This window comes from Calonectris borealis, chromosome 1 (assembly GCF_964195595.1).
Source record: "Calonectris borealis chromosome 1, bCalBor7.hap1.2, whole genome shotgun sequence".
Taxonomy (NCBI): domain Eukaryota; kingdom Metazoa; phylum Chordata; class Aves; order Procellariiformes; family Procellariidae; genus Calonectris; species Calonectris borealis.
The window spans coordinates 29,231,501-29,252,993 of NC_134312.1; the positions used below are offsets into that span (position 1 = coordinate 29,231,501).

General features: G+C 38.7%; 1 protein-coding gene across 1 annotated transcript in view; it reads right to left on the reverse strand.

The window, feature by feature from the left end:
* Positions 1 to 21,493, reverse strand: part of MDFIC (MyoD family inhibitor domain containing) — a 54,935-nt gene that overhangs the window by 25,126 nt on the left and 8,316 nt on the right. The window contains 1 exon segment of the mRNA XM_075147373.1: positions 16,764 to 16,895. Within this exon segment, the coding sequence (XP_075003474.1) occupies positions 16,764 to 16,895 (132 nt within the window).

Sequence of the window (21,493 nt, forward strand, 5' to 3'; positions counted from 1 at the left end):
TACATGGATATCTGAATTTCTGACCCCTTTGCTGCACTTATTTTCCCTCTGCTATTCTTTCTAGCAACCTAAAGCTGATGCTAAGTTTGGCATCAGCTGATACCAAGTACCAGAAAACCAAAGGAAGAAAGAGAAAGCACAGCTGCAAGGAAAATGGAAAAGGAGAAGCGAATGGGCAGTAATCATGAGGGACAGGTTAAAACTTGGGATTTTACATTATTAAAACAATAGTAGGGCAAAAACATCAAAAGAAAAAAGAGCGGATAGCAACCACCCAGAAGAAGACAGCACTGGAGGGGAAGAGACAGAAAGGGAAAAAATACATAGTGAGCTGAGCCACTTCATTCTGTGAGGGCAGAAAAGAGTAGGGAAAAAGAAACGAAAAAAATTCACAAGTAAAATCCCACTAGAGCTGAAGTATTTGGTACAAATTTTATAAGTGAGAAAAGAATTAAATGATAAATCATTAGTTGATAAGCAATGAAATAAAACGAAGATAAACACATCATACTTGCACAGTGATCTAGAGTTGAAGCAATAGTTCCCCTTCCGCTTGAGGTCAGAGAGGCTCCTGGAGCCCAGGCCAAAAATCAGCTATATTCAGGAACAGCAACATGATGGAAAATGGAAATTCTGTGTCAGAAAGCAGGGAGAGGACTTGAGGTCCACAACAATACTCCTCATGGCCCAGCTTGTCCTTACTACAGACCAGACAGTTAATAGAGTGACGGTCAGTGGGAAAACAGAAGTGGAAATGTAGCAGAGAGTGCAGCAAGTATCCATCTATTTCCCAATCTTGAAAAACCAAAGTGTGAGGAGAAAGAGAAGCACCATGTATCTGCATGGACAACATTAAACACACTGAGAATGGTTAGTCTCTGCTATGGATGCCCTTGGGCTACAGGAATTCCCTTAGGGGAAGCAGGGTCTAGGAGATGGGCAGAGGACCCCTGTCACCCATCCCACCTGGCCGCTTGCCTGCAGGCAGGATGAGCGGGGCCTCCCCATCCCGAAGCACTCCAGGGACCCCAGGGCACCAAAGGATTTTGAGTCACACACAGAAGGTCCAGGCAGAGCTGCCATAGGACTAGATGACCTTTAAAGGTCCCTTCCAACGCAAACTATTCTACAACCAAAGCTGGCTCTTGGACTGCTTTATGCCAGTAACACATCAGCTTGGCATCATGATGATCCAGAAGTGAGAGCTCTTTTTAGGTTTTTTAAGCAATTGTTTTGGTGTGCCTTGAAGAGATATAGCAAAATCTCACCCAAAATGTTTTTGTGTAAGCTGTACAAATCAGATTCTTGAGAATACACCTTGAAAAGTCCTCTGATGAGAGCCCTTGGAAAGCCTAAATTCTCCTTTTCTTTTCCCCTCACACCCTGAACCAGACTCAAAACTGCAAGCAGCCATGGAGTAAAGGCTGCATCTCTAAATCAGAGCTCACTGCCCTTTCCCTCCCTCACCCCAGAGGCAATTTAACTTTGTTTTACACTAAAACAGCAGTTTCAGATGCTGAAGGGAAAGGCAATGATGTATTTCAGAAAGTAAAAATTTATCAGCTAAGAGATTTGTGTGTTCAATTCAAAGCTGAATGTGCTTAACACATAATCATTGTCACCAATACTTAGCACAAAGAAAAATATTTAATTTTACTTACTTCTTATTTACTGCATTCTACCAAAATGATCTGGGAAGTCCTCTTTCTGACTCAGCTGGACAAACCCACCCATCCTGGCCAAGCTTTCCTACACGACCTCATTATATGAATTCAATATAGTAAAACAAACCATGCTAAATGAGTTTTTGCCTGCTGCTCACGCACACGTCCCTTAGAGCAGTGCAAAAGTCAGATTGCTGACTGTGCCTGGTGAAGACCAAACTTCCTGGAAAAATGATGCACTTAGTTTCCTGAAAGGAAGCAAAGCATAAGCTGCTCAAACAATTCACATGAAAGCTCTGATATCTGAGCCACACAGTTATAAATCCGTCCTGCTAGAAAAATACAGTATCACATCAGTGATCCACAAGCACAAAAATTCAGAGAAACAAACACATTAACGTAAAGGAGAATGTACCAGATTATCTAAAGAAACAGGTAAATTGTCTTAACAGGATGAAATGACCCATACAATTTTTTCTTTCATCCCACAACTGAGCTAAAATTCTGATTCTCCACTCCGTTCATGAAATGATATACAAATCTCTATGGAATTATTATGCTCAAACTATTTCAATATAGTAGAGACCAGTAGCACCTGCAAGTCCTTATACTGCAGAACTGACTGAATAGCAGAATACTGTTTTTTCTCTCTAACATACAGAAAGGGAATATTCTTATTTCAACATGTTTAAAAGCAATCATTCCCTATTAAAAATAGAAAAAAATATTTCTTTCAACTTATAAAACTACATAATTTGGCCCACTCAAGTTTATTTAGTTCACCTATTGTTTAAAAATACTTCTAAGTAGCATTTAAATTTGGACGAGGCTCATGCTTTGAATCAATGCTTCTTGCAACAAGGATCTTTTTTCTGAAAACCTTTTGTTTTGTCTTATTTAGAAGACATACTTCCCTTTATTTGAGGGAAAAAGAAAATCCTTCCGCACACTAATCACAATTACTTTTTTCCTAAATGGAGGGCAGATACCGCAGTGAAATCTGTGCTACGTCAGTGTTACTCACGTAACTGAAAAGTGTCCATTTTTACATTTTAAAACACTTTGTTATAAGATTTTGCAAATAAGCTGAAGGATTTCACAGGAAAGAAACAGCATTTTAAGTGAAAGCATTAGAATTTACAGTTAGGTTCATTTTTTTGTCCTTTTACAGTTCAAGAGCTTTGAAAAGTCACAGCTGAGACAGCAACCCCCTCTTACCCAAAAAGACCCAAAGTACAGCGGCAACCCTTGTCTCATAGCAAAGACAACAACTACATCACACGCAAACAACTTTCCTTCGCTGCTTACAGAAGCCTTCGGCCCCACAAAAACATTCATGTCACCATCAGCAACAGCAGCTCGACCAGGCTGGTGATGGGTGAGCCAAGCTGCTGCCTCCATCCCTTTGTGCTGTGCAGCTGTTTCGTGCTTGGGAAACATCTCATCCTCCCTTCTGGCATTTCTTGGCCCCAAACAGAAAAGCTCTTAGGAAACCATTCAAACAACTGCCAAAAGGACAGAACTGCACTGATTTTGATACATCCTTATCCACTCTACTAAAGATTCATGCCATCTGCCATTTTATTTGCACTGCTGCCATAGCCCTGCCACTTGGAATTAATTCCAGCACCCTTTTCTTTACTCTTCCTTCAGCATAACTAGCTACATTTTATCATGCCGTATCATTTTCTTAGGCTGCTGGAATTAACAACTCACAATGGGAACATCTCCCTGCCACCTTATATTTAATTAGTGTTACGTTAATTTAGACAAAATTCCTTGTTTCTGTACAGTGTGGTACTGCGAAGCCAAACTACTCAAAAAGCATCAATCACTTTATTTTTAAATATATCTTTTCTCTTGGCATTCTCAGTTTTGAGACTTTAACTTTCAGCTTTCATCAGTAGCTACAAACTAAGACCAGGTTAATTTGTTGTTTATTTTATGAAAATTTAAATCTGACATAACCACATAGACTCCAGAAGCTGATATTTTCATAGTCTGTTGTAATATGAGTTGTTTTTTTCTTGAATGCACAGTACCTTTTCATAATGTTTAATTTACTGTTAATTCTCCAATAGTCAAAATATTAATTCTAATAAGAAGGTTCATTGCTACTTAGAAAATAGCTTAAATGTTGATGTTAACTCACTGATGCTGAAGTGAACAGCCCTTTATGCTGAAGCCCTTTAAAAACATTTCTAGTCACCCTCTAAGCACAACCTTCCTGTCACTGCTTAGAGATATGTAACTGTAATAAAGAAAGAAGTGGAGAAACAGGAAAAAGGATTGTTAAAACAAACAAACAACAAAAAGAGGGTAAGGGGGGGACAAGAGAAAATTACGCAAACAGAAAAGAGAAAAATGGCTTAAAGACAGTAACTATAATAGGGATGGGTCAGTCTTTTCTCTCTTTTTTTACTTTATAAAATAAATATGGGAAAGAGGACACAGCACAATTTACTAAGAATGAGAACAAACCTTCAGCACTCCAACTTTGACTCCACCACGACAGCCACCACTCCTTTTCCTACCATATCACCAATCCATATCCTTTACTTTCTTCCAAAATTACCATAATTCCTAAAGGACTTTTTCTTTTAATAATCAACCCCCTGAAATGCCATTCCGTTTTAGTCACTGAAATGGATGTCCAACTCTAAGTTTAAATTTTGAGAGCAAAGTGGATCATTCCACAGGAACCTTCCCTGTGCTAATCAAACAGGTCTTCTCTCCTTTTCCATACGGACCTGTTCCACAAATATCCAACAAAATATTGATAATGAGGACTAAACTTCTTGCCCTATTCCACCTATCCCAGCAGGATCCCTGTTGCAGATGCAGACATGCTAACGAAAGAAAGCTTTTGCCAGGTTATTTCTGTTGTTCAAGGAGGCAGCACAGCACAGCAAATGAGGTCTCTGTTAGGCTGATCTGCTCACAGAGCTAGAGCAGCGGATGCTCTGTAATACACAAACGGTCAAAACCAAACGGTGATATATTTAAAATTAAGATTGAGTTTATCGATTAAATTGTAGGGAAAAGATTCCTCAGGTGTAACACTACCCTACAGATGGGAATCAGAAAATCAAGTGGACAGAGAAGTAGATGAAGTAACAGTCAAAGGAAAGGAAAAAGAAGAGCAAGGGAGGAAAAAAGATAACCTTTATTATTTTACCTTTAAAATGGTGTTCTGTGTTGGTTTTTCCCCTCCCATATCTTTTAAAAGTTAAACACTGTCTTATTTGTTGTAAATATAAAACTCATACTGCTTTCAAGTTTCCAAGTTTTGATCCAGCACAAAACAGTTTACAGAATGGCTGTGATGAAGACTGTTACAAAACATCTTTAAGAAAGATGTTTCATCTTGAAAGAAAGATCTTTATAATTACTTCAGATGCATGAACATACACTGCTAGATACTTTATAGAGTGATTAGTGTATAGTCTGCTGAAAGAGCTATTCCCATATAAAAATATTTCTCAATATTGATTTTACATTATAAATATGATAGTGACTATTATCACTAAAAAGTCAGCACACAGTAAAAAGAATATATATTGAGGTAGGGAAATACTTCATAAGGTCATAGTTACAAAGCAAATAGCTAGGAAATACTAAATTGTTAAATGTGCTGGTATAATTTAATAAAATTATGTGCGTTACCCAAAGTTAGTTCCGTATCCTGCCTCACCATCAAAATTTTTTTTAATATCACTTCTATGAAAAACTCAGTTTGATGACTCAGATAAACCTTTCCAGGCAGGCTGAGCCCAAATCTTCTCACCAAAACTTAATGTTTCCTTCATTTTGAAATTCAAGCAAAGGAGCATTTTTCACTTATCTCCTGTATTTCTGAATTGTACAGACCTAAAAGATGTTCACTCTGGTTTGACACTGCTCTCACGGCCAATTTTGGTCAGCGTAAGAATCTTTCATTGCTTTTCTGTTAAAATGTGAATTTTATTTCAACTTGCAACTTATACAATGCAGTTAAAATATGCATCTACCAAAGGGAAATGGGAAAAGGCACATGCCTTTTAACCGGCTAAGAGGTTTTATTTTTGAAGAAAGACATATTTCATAGCTACCCAGACTTGAAGGCAGCCTTGCTCCTGCTCCACTGAGGAATGGCTAAATGGCTTGTGCTGTCTCTCAGGGGCAAAAACTTGCCCTGAAGGTCAAATCTGACTCATAGGCCACATATTTTATAGGCTTGCCTAACAATTTGCTCTACTTGACTTGTCTCAAAAGCAAACTTCATAACATTTTATGCAAACATTATACAACCTTAGTCTGAGCTGTAAATCAATAAAACTCACTTAAACTTGAGGAACCTCTGCAACAGGAAATAGTCTCTTAGTTGAAATTCTGCTGTAGTTAACATTAGCATTGCTAAATCTTACGATTTTCTCTAAACAAGTGTCATAATATTTATAGCTTCAGATTAAAGTAAAAACATGCATATGCATATGCATACTGCATAGAATTTGAGGGAAGTAGGTTTAAAAATAAAATTTAAGCCTCTAATTTTCATGGGTCCAGACATAAAACTCAGAATTTTAAAGCTCTTGTGTTAGAATGCCATGGGTTTACATTTCATGATCACAAATTTCAAGAGCAGTCTCCATACAAAAACATGTTACCCACATGGCAGAACACAGTTTGTGTAAAAATAGCTAAGGCTCAGGTGGCAAATAATTCATCATTCTCTTCTCAATATTTCTGGAGGCCTACTTATCAGTATAATGAGTTAACAAAACTGGTATGAGAAATAGCCTGAGTGACCACAACTGTTTCACATTTGAATGTTTTTCAAAGGGATCCTTTGGGTTTGGATCATGAAGATTATTTTTTTTTTTAAGGGAAAACAAAAACCCACTACTACCACCACCACAACACGCAAATAGGTCATAGACTCCTGTTTTCCCTTGTCCTTTACAAAAATACCTTCAGGGAAAGGTACTTGTGGGTACTTTTACGCTGCAGATGTTACCAGAATGCAGAACAAGTAAGTAGTATTCAGACCTTTCTTTCCTCTGCATAGCTATTTAAAGAAGAAAAATGTTTAACCATAATCACTTAGCTAAGCCTTCTGCTGTGACCATGAGCCCCTCTTCATCTTTCACTTTTTTATCAGTAAATACAAAATTCAAAAGATTAAAAACTATTTTGACTCTCTAAATTTTGAAGAATTAATGTAATTATTTTGATGTACACACAATATACAGTACTACTTTTCAGCTGTATAAACTTACTCCAAGTGTTCCACACACATGACAGCAAATATAAAATAAAATTTAAAATGAGAAAAAATAAGATAATTTTTGCCATGGCTTAAGTTCAAGACATTTTTGCCAGAAAACAGGTTCCTAAAAGTACAACTTGCATGGTGATATTTTCACGCACTTTGTAATTTGGTGTTTTCTTTGCTAAAAATGGCTAACTGAATACTGTTACTACTGAAAATAGCAGATTGAAACCACACTGACTCATTGGTTTTGTGGTAGAATATCTCACGTAGAACGTGGTCAGAGTTTTATTACTCTTCCTCTTTAAGGAACCACTACAAATATATTGTACTTTTTCCCCTATACAAGGAACTAATCCAGGAAAGAATATATATATTCTTTTTCATCTAGGCATAAAAGCACATTAATTCTGAGACAGTACCAATACAACAAAGGAAAATATTCTGAAATTAAGATACAATTTACTTCAGGCTCAAACACAGCAAGCACAGTAATCTTTACATTACTTGAAGAATTTCACCTCTGTCTGGTACTGATGATTACTGCCATCCAAACTTCCTCAGCCTCAGACCATAAATTGAGATGATGTTCTGAGAGTCAGAAGTAAGGTAAAACAGAAAATAAAAGGCTCCAGGTAATTCTGGCTACTAGTGATATGCAGAATACATGCATCTATCTTATGTTCATCTGGTGCAGTTTAAAGTTCTCACTGAAGTTTGACTACTGTTCTGTGAGTGGATCAACAATAGCAAGAAGTTTCTTTCTCCACATGGAGTCACCACAGAGTATACAAATTCCTCACCTATGGCAGTCCATCAGTAACTGCATTGCTTCAAAACATTCAACCGAGTCAAAGGGGAGAGGCTACATAGAAAACATCTGCATCCCACAGCAGCTCTATTTACAAGTAAGGGACTACTAACTTCAGCAACACTCAGGTCGTTCCACAGGTGACTTCTGTAAACACGAAAGACCCAGTCTTAAACTCTGAAGACTGCAACTGTAAGGATACAGCTATCTGTGAAAATGCTTCTCTGCCCAGGAGAGGATTAAATGAAAATTAAATAAAAATGCTATGGTTGTGCAATAATGAGGTGTGAAATTCCTTGGATGTAAAATTGTCTCAGCTGAGAGGTTTGACCCCAGAAATCCCTAGGGGAAATGGCAAGAAGACAGACACACTTTCAGCAAGAAAAGGCCTATCTTTCTGCACAAGTCTTCCAGGTAGAGACTGGAAAGAGTGCATCATCATTAGTGCATCAAGACTGCATCAGGGGGAAGGCCAACAAGGCGGATATCATGGTGGGAGTCTGTTATAGACCACCTAACCAGGATGAAGAGGCAGACGAAATATTCTATAAGCAGCTGGGAGAAGACTCACAATCGCTAGTCCTTGTTCTCGTGGGGGACTTCAACTTACCAGATGGCTGCTGGAAATACAACACAGCAGAGAGGAAACAGCCTAGGAGGTTCCTGGAGTGTGTGGAAGATAACTTCCTGACACAGCTGGTGAGTGAGCCAACTAGGGAAGGTGTCCCGCTGGACCTGTTGTTTGCGAACGCACAAGGACTTGTGAGTGCTGTGACGGTTGGAGACTGTCTTGGCGATCACAAAATGATAGTTTTCGATTCTTGGAGAAGTAAGGAGGGGGATCAGCCAAACTGCTACCTTGGACTTCTGGAGGGCAGACTTTGGCCTGTTTAAGAGACTGGTTGACAGTCCCTTGGGAGGCAGTCCTGAAGGGCAAAGGAGTCCAGGAAGGCTGGACATTCTTCAAGAAGGAAATCTTAAAGGCGCAGGAGCGGGCTGTCCCCATGTGCCGAAAGATGAGTTGGCAAGGAAGAAGACTGGCCTGAACAGAGAGCTTTGGCTGGAACTCAGTAAAAAAAGGAGAGTTTATGACCTTTGGAAGAAGGGCCAGGCAACTCAGGAGGACTACAAGGATGTTGTGAGGTTATGCAGGGAGAAAATTAGAAGGGTCAAAGCCCAGCTAGAACTTAATCTGGCCACTGCCGTCAAACACAATAAAAAAATGTTTCTATAAATACATTAGTAACAAAAGGAGGGCTAAGGAGAATCTCCATCCTTTATTGGATGCGGGGGGAAACATAGTGACAAAGGATGAGGAAAAGGCTGAGGTCCTTAATGCCTTCTTTGCCTCAGTCTTTAATAGTAAGACCGGTTGTTCTCTGGGTATCCAGCCCTCTGAGCCGTAAGACAGGGATGTGGAGCAGAACGAAGCCCCCATAATCCAAGGAGAAATGGTTAGTGACTTGCTATACCACTTAGACACACACAAGTCTATAGGGCCAGATGGGATCCACCCAAGGGTACTGAGAGAGCTGGCGGAAGTGACTTTCAATCATTTATCAGTAATCCTGGCTAACCGGAGAGATCCCCGTTGACTGGAGGTTAGCAAATGTGATGCCCATCTACAACAAGGGCCTGAAGGAGGATCCAGGGAACTACAGGCCTGTCAGTCTGACCTCAGTGCTAGGGAAGGTTATGGAGTTGAGTGCCATCATGTGCAAGCCAACCAGGTGATCAGGCCCAGTCAGCATGGGTTTATGAAAGGCAGGTCCTGCTTGACTAACCTGATCTCCCTCTATGACAAGGTGAGCCGCTTAGTGGATGAGGGAAAAGCTGGGGATGTTGTCTACCTAGACTTTAGTAAAGCCTTTGACAGCATTTCCCACAGCATTCTCTTGGAGAAACTGGCTGCTCATGGCTTGTACAGGTGTACTCTTCACTGGGTAAAAAACTGGCTGGTTGGCCGAGCCCAAAGAGTTGTGGTGAATGGAGTTAAATCCAGTTGGCGGCCGGTCACAAGTGGTGTTCGCCAAGGCTCAGTATTGGGGCCAGTTCTGTTTAATATCTCTATCAACAATCTGGATGAGGGGATTGAGTGCTCCCGCAGTAAGTTTGCAGATGACACCAAGTTGGGCGGGAGTGTTGATCTGCTTGAGGATAGGAAAGCTCTACAGAGGGATCTGGACAGGCTGGATCAATGGGCTGAGGCCAACTGTATGAGGTTCAACAAGGCCAAGTGCCGGGTCCTGCACTTTGGCCACAACAACCCCAGGCAACGCTACAGGCTTGGGGAAGAGTGGCTGGAAAGCTGCCCAGAGGAAAAGGACCTGGGGGTGCTGATTGACAGCCGGCTGAACATGAGCCGGCAGTGTGCCTAGGTGGCCAAGAAGGCCAACGGCATCCTGGCCTGTATCAGGAATAGTGTGGCCAGCAGGAGCAGGGAGGTGATCGTGCCCCTGTACTCGGCACTGGTGAGGCCGCACCTCGAATACTGTGTTCAGTTTTGGGCCCCTCACTACAAGAAGGACATGGAGGTGCTGGAGCGTGTCCAGAGGAGGGCAACGAAGCTGGTGAAGGGCCTGGAGCACAAGCCTTATGAGGAGCGGCTGAGGGAAGTGGGGTTGTTTAGCCTGGAGAAAAGGAGGCTTAGGAGAGATCTTATCGCTCTCTACAACTACCCGAAAGGAGGTAGTACTTTTCTCCCAAGTAACAAGCAATAGGACAAGAGGAAATCGCCTCAAGTTGTGCCAGGGAGGTTTAGATTGAATATTACGAAAAACTTCTTCACCGAAAGAGTTGTCAAGTATTGGAACAGGCTGCCCAGGGAAGTGGTTGAGTCACCATCCCTGGAGGTATTTGAAAGACGTGTAGATGTGGTGCTTGGGGACATGGTTAAGTGGTGGACTTGGCAGTGCTAGGTTAACAATTGGACTTGATGATCTTAAAGGTCTTTTCCAACCTAAATGATTCTATGATTCTATGATTCTATTATCCATTAAAAAATGGGGAGGGAAATCTAAACAACCCCAGGTGAATTATCAAGACTCAGGTGAACAGTAGCGAACATGAGCTCCAGTTGCATACGTGCGCACCAGCTGCAAGCTCTGATTAATTCATTTGGAATACTGAAAATGTTTCAGGATACTTGGTATCCTGATAGTAGCGACTTCTGATTTCTTATTTGTATTTCTCAGCCTACTGCAAGAGCACTATTATTCATTCTTCTCCTCAGCTTCAACTGGTGCACCATCAGTAGGAGTAAATCAATGGGTCTTTCAGAGGCCCTAGTACTTCTGATGCGCAATACACTGGTCTGCTTTCAAGCCAACTAAATACCAAAATTTTGTTAACCAGCATAATTTTCACTACTACCTTTATGAGATGCTTTATCTTGACTGGCATGAATACTCTGAATATGCTGTAGAACATACTTAGTTAGCTTTTTTCCAGTTTATATAATCAAAGTCATATTTCACTACTTAATAGCTGAAAACTTGCCCTGATGTAACCCCAGTAGGCAGCTATGAAGAAAATTAACACTTTCCCAGCCAAAACCAGTGCAAGACTATTATAATTCATTGCCTTTTACCTCCTGTGTTGTGCTAAGGCAACTAGCTGATGCACAGTATTTTTAAAGAATGTTTTTAAAAATGCACGCATTGTCAGCCATCTTACAACTGGTTGGGAAGAAGTTAAAAATCCATCAGGCTCCTCAATAGGCATGAGAGGAGTTTTTGAGGACTTTTGGAACAGAAGTAGTAAGAAATCTGCCAGGGTGGGGGGAGAAACAGAAGTAACACAGGCTAGGTGTCTGCTGGGGAGAGGATTAGAAAATCTCTCCAGCAGAGGAGTTCTCAGAGAGGTCCTTCACACCTCCATTACTTCTACTGCCCAATTCCTCAAAGATTTATCTTTCTTAAAGAAGGATCTAAATATCAAATACTGCATTCCTGTATTTAAGTATTGAACTGGTTAAAGTTTTGCTCATTTATAGGCTCACACCTTTTTCACAGCCAGATGAAGTGAATACCTGGGTATATTTGGAACATTGTACACAAATTGCTTCTGTAACTAAAAGAATACACCTTTCAGATTCAGCAATATATTTTGAATAATTTCCATTAACCTATTCTGTGCGATTTCTGTACTCACACATTCAGTTACACTGCAAGAAGACTGTACCTGTCATACTTTCTAGCTTTGAAGAGAACCACTTAAGTTATCTGAAGCACTTTGTACTATTTTTTACACAGAATAAACGCAGTCATCTGAAATCACAATAATTGTAAGATGACTGTGCACTATAAATTAGCCAAGAAAAGATATATGGATTAATATCAAACAAAAAGAACAGTTCTAACAGCAAATTATCTTCTTCTTGTTGGGAAAAAAGTCCCAAACCCAAACTGCATCATTTAAACTACAGAAATCAATCACTTACTTAGCCAGTAGGAAAAAGGAATTTCCAGACGTTAAAATTAAATAAATAGTCATGTAAAGTAAAAACGTCAACATAAAAATATAGAAAACAAAAAGATAAAAAATATCTAGGTTTATATTTCAAGGAAAAAAAACGCAATAAAGAAGAATGTAAAGTAAATAAAATAGTGGGCATAAGAACATGCAAAATTGTTTAATCCTCAAGAGCTGAATGAAGCATCCCTTTCTCTGAACAACTCTTATCAGGAGGGTGTTTCATGGAGGAGAAAGAGACAATTGAAGCTAGGAAATGATGGATAGCAATGACCTTTCTATCTGTAAAACATGGGCATATTTTAGGTATTTAATCTTGAGAATTGGATTATTATTAATCAATTATTCATGACAATTTGAATCTATGGTAGATGTTTTTTGTTTTCTTAAATATCACATAGCTAAGGTCCTGCTTGAGAACTGGAAAGGAGATTAAATCCTCACAAGCAAATAGTGTTCAAGACTGGCATTTTCTTCCCTCTTAAACATTTCTTCCCCTGCATAACAGCACACACTGATGATAAACTAGTACCTTCTGTAAAAATTCTGCCTAAATATTCTGAAATCCACCTTTATAGTCTTTTTTTTAAGAGAAAAAAAAACACAACCTTTCCCAAAGAACAAAGCAGGGCATTGTGGTAATGTGGAGCAGCAAAAACTCCTATGGCTTCATTCCTATAGCCACAGGTTATCCTGCTGCATGTTTTAACATCCACTCACCACTTTGCCAAAGGTGAGCAATAACAGAAGCAGAGACCGTCTTCATTACAGGCCACCAGATCATACAATGAAAATAAGCAGAAGGTGTTTGCAGATATTTAAAATGCACTGCTGAAGAAGACGGAAAAGCAGATGGAGCTATTCTAAGGCTAAGCTCTTTTGAAAAGTAGAACCTCTACAGCATGAAATAAAATGCAAAATATGTGTGCATCTGTGAAGGGAAAGGAATAGGTCTCAAAATTGCCTTGAAGAATACCTGAGATGAAAACCCTAAGGTTATCCCAAATTGGGGGAATCACGATGGAAAAGAGACTGTCCCTTACTCAGGTTCTAAAATTGAGGATATGGATAGCAACAGCCACCTTGTGAAAAGTAAGGCTAATTTAACACACCTGAAAACACCAAACATTTGGCAGTTCTTCCTGTTCGCAACTACTCCGTTAAAAAATGCACACCTTATTTCTAGTCTAACTAAACTTCCAGACATTACATCTCGTTCTCCCTTTGTCTGCCACAGTTGAAGAATTGTCCTACTAAATTTCTGTTCATTGTGGTATCATGCTTCTTAGGAACTCGGCAAGCCCCTTTTTATCCTCCTTGTTAACACTAAACAGATTGAACTCCAATAGTTTTTCCACAATAAGGAATGTTTTCAACTATTCCAGTCATTTCTGAGATATTTGTGGTTCTCCCTGACCCTTCTCCAACTGAATGCAGTATTCCAGTAACAGTTATGAAAGTGCATTAACAATTAATACAGAAAGGTAATATAACCATTTTCTTCTTATTTAGCTCTCTCCTGTTTATATGTCAGTATACATATGCAGTGGTGCACTGAAAAATAACATTCCTCTACTATGACTCTCAAGCTCTTTTCAAAAACGATTAATTCCTTGGTTGAAGCTTCCCATAAGATCACCCATTTACCCGGGACATTATGAACATTTTCATTCAGGGGGAGAAGGGATGCTCCAAAGGAGGTGGGGAAAGGGCTAATCTGGGGGAATCTCATATGTAGAGATTAAAAAAAGGGGGCTTGAGAAAAGGACTGCAAGGGCAGGGCAAGGTGAACTGAAATCGTCTTACTGTGGAAAACAGGGCCAGCATTTTAGTTTATTGATGTTGCCTGGTAAACTGAGTTCACAAGTGCAAATGAGAAATCATACATAATGAAGTCATTACAGAGTCTCTAACACTGGACTTCGTTGTTGGTGTGCCAGTAAAACTGACTGATTAATCTACTTCCATATAATAGCAGGATAAAACAGCTGCAAACAAGGAAAACCTTGGAAATTAAATGCTGGAAACATTTATAAAGTGAAAACTAAGGCTAACACAAATGGAGTATGCATCAACTGTGGGGGTGGAAAACAATCTGTATGGGAAAAAAAGAAACGGAATCATTAGGATAGTGGTGAATGGTTGTTAATACCTGAGAAAACTGAAATATGCCCTATCTAAAACAATTTAAAGAAACAGTTTTAAAATATACCATAATGATCAAAACGCTGTTTATTTCTAACATCAAGCTTCTTTTAATATGCAATATTCTGCAAACTTTAGTCTAGTGGGGTAATTGATCTGGTTGAATCACAGCCCTTCTGAGCTATGATACTTGGTATTTAAGTGCAAATACCTAAGTAATGTTTGTGATAAACAAGCTTCTTTTTGCTCTACTTGTTCTATTTTTCAAACTTTAGTTACTAGGTAGATCAAGTTGTAAAACTTCTGCAAACTACAAGAAGTACTTGTAATTAAGCCAAACACTGTTCCTCAATTTTTTTAAGTAGAACAGACTTCCCTACTTAGAGCCACAGCCCAAAAAAAAAGAAGAAAAAGAAGCTGCTTTAATTTCATCATTTTTGTTTCTTCCATCTAGAATACTTTAACATTAAAGGTTAAAACAATCATGAATTTGAAACAAAGAGAGGATTGCATCATAGCAGCTACTCAAACATGTCTCATAATAAAGCCACTACACTACTACGCAAAACTCAATTATTAAGACTAGGAGTTTTAGAAACTTCCAGCTTTCACCTAAACTTGCTTTTCACAAAGTCAAGGGTAAAACTACTAGTGACTCCAGGAGGAGCGCAGTTATGCACACTGGAGCAGTACATTATACCTCAGAGTTTTATCCTATCTTTGCCCTTTTTCCTGTTACTTTTTTAATTCAGCAACAGATAACCCACCCGTCACAGAGACATATAACTGCATATAACTGTCAAGTCACTTTACCAGGGACTTGCACAATCTGCTGCAATTTCTACTACACGTTGAAAAATCTACCTTTTCCCCTCCCACTTCCCCACTGCAGCCACTACAGTATGTCCTTGCGGTGAACGGATTAGAGGAAGCACAGCACCATCCTACTGTCCTTGGTCCTTTCCTCCATAGTTCAGGCACGCTGCTGACTGCTACCAAATAAATCTGCTTTCCCATGGTCTGGGAATAAGGAAGCCTCTAGGAAGAAGGAATGAGAAGGAGGCCGCTCCAGAAGCAGCAGATGCCATACGCACCTTCCCATGTCCTCAACACAAGCGCAAAGCAATTGCTTGTCCAGGGACAGCTAGGTCTAAAATAATGATCTTTTGGAATTAGGTAAACTCTCAAACTGTGAAGGAAAATTCTTCCTCTTTATAGCCCTCTAAGAATTATTTTTAAATTGTCAGATACATTGTCAGATGAATATCTATCTAAATATCCAATACATTAAGGATATAAGTATTTATTGGGATTCATTATTTAGAAAAAACTATTAACTAAGGTTTGAAAAGAACTTCAAATGCTAACACAAAGTTCAGGAGAAGTTGACTGTATAGATAAGATTTAAAAAGAAAAAAAAAAACAAAATTAAACTAAAAAGAAACAGATAACTCCAGAAAAAATCACCAATTATAGCAACAGCAGCTTCAGAAATATGAATTTACCCCACTGTGTATCGTGTAGCAAGTGTGCAGTGTAAAGACAGACTGACCCTGAAGTGTGTGGTCAGACAACGATCTCAGAGAGCTGGAGCACCACTCAACATTTACTCCATTTGCTTTCTGAATACACCCTATAATTAGATAACAGTTTCTCATGCTGCTCCTCCCTTGAGTAACTAACGTTCAAGCATTCACAGAATTTTAAAGTAGTATTAGTTCTGGCAGTTGACAGAAACATTTTTGCCTCAGGAGGGTGCAATTGTGGATGATCTTTTGGACAGCATATGGTCTTCAATTCAAGACAGAAGAATGGGAATAATCTTGCATACCTTTTTACGTTTTAAAGCATCCAAGGCATACACTAGGAATGTGGGCTGGTAAAAACTAAAAAAAAAACACAATTCCATAGCACTTAAGGCCTAAAACCTTGTCTTACAGCATTCTTCTAGTTTTGAAAGGACTAGCTACTTTAGGATTCAAACCTCTTTATAAACTTACATCTGATTAGGACTCAGTGTACCTGGAAGCAACTGCTCTCAGCATAGTTTACTCTGCCACTTGAATGTATAACCTGAGAAACCAAAGGCGATGACCTAGCACAGTTGCATACTACAGCTCACGTGCCTACTAAATATACAGATCCCATTGTAATGCTAAGAGAAGAATATAACACTAAGGCTTTAAAATGTAGATGCTACAGAGGTCTATATTATACTGCACCACTCGAATCACACCTTTCTTTGAACTCATTGCTTACGCATGCTGACACGAATCATTTGGGAAATAAACTCAGTAGACATGCATTACAGTTGCAACACAATTGCATTTGACACACATTTAACTGAGTCAACAGGCAGTATCCCGTTACACTGCGAAAGCAAGCCTAAATGGCAGCAATTTGTTCTGGAAATACTTACTTCTGATGAGGTCACCATCAGTGCGATTTCCCCAGACGGACTGGTCTTGTATCTCTGGTTGTATACTTTGGTTACTGGAAGGCTGTTTTATGTCCTTATCTCCTGCCGCAGTATTCTCTTGGTCAGATTTTTCTAAGTCAAAAGAAATTTTAAGATATTAGTTTCTATGGTGTTTTTCCTCCATGTGAACAAAACCCAACTTTGAAAATTAAAAACAAGAGAGCACCAAATATAACTTGTCTTAGCATCTCATGTAGTTTCCTTAGAAATAATTCCTAATGAAGTTGATTTTCAATTTGTTTTCTTGTCTAGATCAAAATAATTCCTCTTTAAGAAAGTCTTTTAGCTATATAGTGTTTAATCATGCAAAATAATACTCAGCAGCTTTTGTAACAACAAGTTACGGTTGAGTTTGTTCATATTTAGTTACCTTCCACAAAATTTTCAGATAAAAATTTGAATCGCTTTGTCACACAAAAAAACATTATTTTTTGCCCACATACATGTGGCTCTGGCATATAAAAGCCACCAAAAATTCCACAGAAGTTTGTTATCTATTATTTATAATTGAATGTATAATTAAAGACAAATATTGTTGAAACTTCAAAACTGATCAGTACAGAAATTGAGAAAATTGATTATAACACAATTACCTATTTTTCATTAAAAAAAAAAAGCTTTTTAAAAGCCATTCCTGAATAAAAATCAATGTTTAGCCTATGATGAAAGGAAAATGATTTCTTCTCTCGCAGTATATACAAGATGCAGGGAAATTTCCATGGTAAGGTTATTTGAGGGATTCTTAACCTTATTTCACGGGATAGCAGTTCTTGTTGTTTTGATGATTTCACCAGTTAACACATGAAGTCCTGCATTTTCTCAAACCAAGGTAAGTGACAGCTTTCATTTTCGCTGTCACTAGTGTTTTAATAGTCAAATTCACATACACAAATCTTTCTGTCCTTGCTTGCTACAGGTTTTTCTTACTGGCATTCAAGGAAACATTTCCAAATCTGGAATTACTTTGTTCATTATTCACAGTGACAGATTATCAGTTTATATCACTTACTCGAGGGATCTGTAAAACACTAAATATTTTCAGTCTTGCGTATTTTTTGAGTATACGTACAACATTTAATATTTACAGTAAATCTAAACGAGCAACTGTTGAAAAGTCTGTTAGCTCTATTTATGTGTTTCAAACAAGAATGTGTTTATAAACCAGTTAGCACAACATAATGATACCATATCTTCTAGTAAAGCAATGATTCCAGTCCTGAGACACAGGAAAATCACTTATTGCTACTGCGACATATTAAAGGGTAGTTACTTTATGTAACCAACAGCAGTTTGATTTTAAATCCTAACTTTCTGCCTTTGTTATCCACCCTATTAAACTGAGGCATTGAACATCACTCAAAATAATATATGCCATATTGTATGTATAGTAGCATGTGCCTTCAAGCACTGCTGCTCCCCTTCTATTAATTTCCACCTCTGAAATGTCTGATCCAGCTACCTCCATGGTACTTATCTCTCAGCCCTCCCACCCATCGCCATTTCTTCAACAACTTGTCAATATTTCCTCAAGCCCATCCTGAGATTAACTGTTTCACTGGGATTGCTGTAAAATTACTCAAGCGATTGGGAAGATATCCATTAACTTCAATGAGTTTTACATTTTGCCCTGATGACTTAATCTCACCTAGGTACTTATCCCATCCAAAAAAACCTCCAGATTTTTTTCAACCCCTTTGACTGACATTAGATACAAATTATTTCTACCTGATATCGATCAGATACAAATCTGATTATCATTGAAGTATGATGATTTTGCCTGTGCAGTTAGGTGCAAATGTGTTTCAAAACTGTTTGAAAAGAGTCCTGAAATAGACTGAATGAAAATAAGTAGTGTCGTGGAGAAACCTAGTGTAAAAGCACTCTGCTTTCCACATAGAGTAAGCTTATATGAGCTTATGAGCTCTATTTTAAGAGATTTTGCTCTTAAATTACTTTACTGCAGTAACAACACCAAGATTACAACAGTATCTACCCAGCAGTGGTAGTACAAAACTGCAGAGTTACTGTATACAATTTTCTTGTATAGGATACAACTTTGCAGACCCCTACTATTTCATGTAGTAAACAATGAACAGCTCTAAGGAAACATTAATGTTAATATTATGGGGCCCTCAGTGTTCTAGAACACATTTTCTTTTAAGAAATCTGAAGGACTGCAAAATACAATCAGTCATCATTATTCATAGGGATTTAGTTTTCATTCCTCTGCTTGTTTTTGGTTCGGTATCTTTTTCTTTTTTTTTTTTACTCTGTAGGTTGTATGTGTATTTTTCATGTTTACTTTTACTATTCTAGCTGGATATGGTAAACGGCCAGTCAAAACCGTGTAAATTATATTAACAGTTAACAAGAAAGAAGTAAGAGGCACTACTAAAAAGTAGTTGCAACTGAACACCAAACAATTTTGATAGGAAGTTTACAACAATTAACATTAATTGAGTATCTGTTCTTTGATCTATTGAATTCACATGAAGACTTCCCCGTGAATGTGCATAACAGAAACCTACACCATTAAACATGTATTTGGTATCTTACTTTGCACTCCAGAATTACCCACTGGAGCAGCTATCTCCTGGCAGATGCTGCTCTGTGGGTGTGGTGGGCTGACCCTGGGCAGCAGCTAAGGACCACACAGCCGCTCCTTCCCTCCCCAGCCCCCAGCGGGACAAGGGGAGAGAACAGAAAAAGCACAAGTGAGGAAACTCGTGATTCGAGATATAGTTTAATAAGTGAAGGAAAGAGGAAGAAAAAACAAAATAAGTGATGCAAAGGCAATCACTCGCCACCTCCCACAAGTAGACGGATGCCCAAGACAGTCTCCTGGTAGCAATGGCTACCGCCCCCAAAACCTCCTCCCCTCAGTTTTTATTGCTGAGCGTTATATGGTGTGGAATATCCCTCTGGTCAACCTGAGCCAGCCAGGGAGGGCAGAGTGGGAAAAGAGAAAATCTTGACACTGTGCAAGTGCTGCTCAGCAACAGCCAAACCACTGGTGCGCTATCACCCTTGCTTTAGTCACAAATGCCAAACACAGCACCACAGGGGCTGCCATGAAAAATATGAACTCCATCCCAGCCAGACTGAATACAATGGGGCTTTAAAAAAAGTAGACCTTAAGCTATGTTTATTTAAGATTTTTTCATACATCCCTTCTGATGCATCAGAACACTGAAAATAGACAAGCACTGGTGTTCTGATTAATTAGTTGTTTTTTCTTGAATGTGCACCAGGTCTCAGTTTCAGTACAAAGGAATTTCTTGATTATTCCTTTATAATAAACAGCTGATGATGGGATCATAACTTTTTTTTTTTATTCTAGAGGTGCTACTACAACATACCAACTATAACCAATCACACATGAAGACAGCCTCAAGAACACTCTTGAGTCTGTGTTTTGTTGATGCCGTTATTTTTGTGTTAGGTGCATAAGAATAGTGATAAGAGTAGTTTATGAAAGATAACATATATTTATGAGTCCAGTAAGAATCGACGCAAAGACCTAAATCTTCTCTGATGTGCCATGCTTGTGGCAGAGCAGCTTTAATAAAGCCTAAAGCTGGCACAAATACTAATGGCTGGATCTGGCCATAGGCAGGCATGGCTTTTTTCTACTGCATCTTCAAATAAATTTATAACACTTCTCTGTTTTAATCAAGCTTAACCTTAAGAATTTTTATGTAATACTTCCTTAATATTTTAGCTTCTGCTTCCTTTAGTACACCCTTCCACTCTCATGTGACTAACCTTCAAAACTGACAGCCAAGAAGAAAAAGAGATGTTCTTCCTAGCAGTTCAAATAACGGAAAGAAAAGACTCATGTTCTGACTCTAGCAGTGCTGAGGTAGAAATGCAGTCTCTCTTCAAAACCACAGTAAGTTACTCTAGGTCATGTCACAAAAGCAACATAGTCTTCTTACCTACCACAGTTCAGCCCCCAGACCAGCAACCTGTGTGGGTATGTACCTCTCCCAAACTAACAGCAGTCCCTGGGCTGAAGAGCTTCTAGCCAAAAACCCCCCGGGAGTGACATCCACACAGGGTACCCTGTGATTTATCCTGAAGGTAAGCATGGGCACAAACTCTACTTATGTAGAGATTAATGCAAGTTTAAGGTTTAAATAAGGAAGAGATACAACATGCTGGCCAAGTTAGAACTGAGAGGGTTAACAGCCCAAGTCATATCTATATTACAGACAACCGGTAAGTCACTTAGTGAAAAAATTTAAAATTTTAATCACATCTCAAAATTACTGTTCCATGAAATAAGTGAACAAAGTGAACTCCTAATTTCTTGTCATTTGGAATTATTAAAGTATATATAAATCACTTTTATAGTACATACATTCATTTTACCATAGTCTTATTACATTTACTTTTAAAATTACACAGCAATACATGTATTTCATAGAATCAAAGCTTGTTTTCACCATTGAGACTATTGTAACATTGATTGTTAATTCCTGTTTTAGTTTGGAGTATGTGCCTCTGGTTAGATACATTTCTTTGCATCATGACAAATACATTTTACAAGACTCCACCAACAGAATAGTGTCAGCAGCCTGGGTCAGCAACAAGGCTACTATTACAATAGCCCTATCAAAAAGAAAATTTAACAAATAGCCAGAATTGTCAAGAAAGACCTATGTATA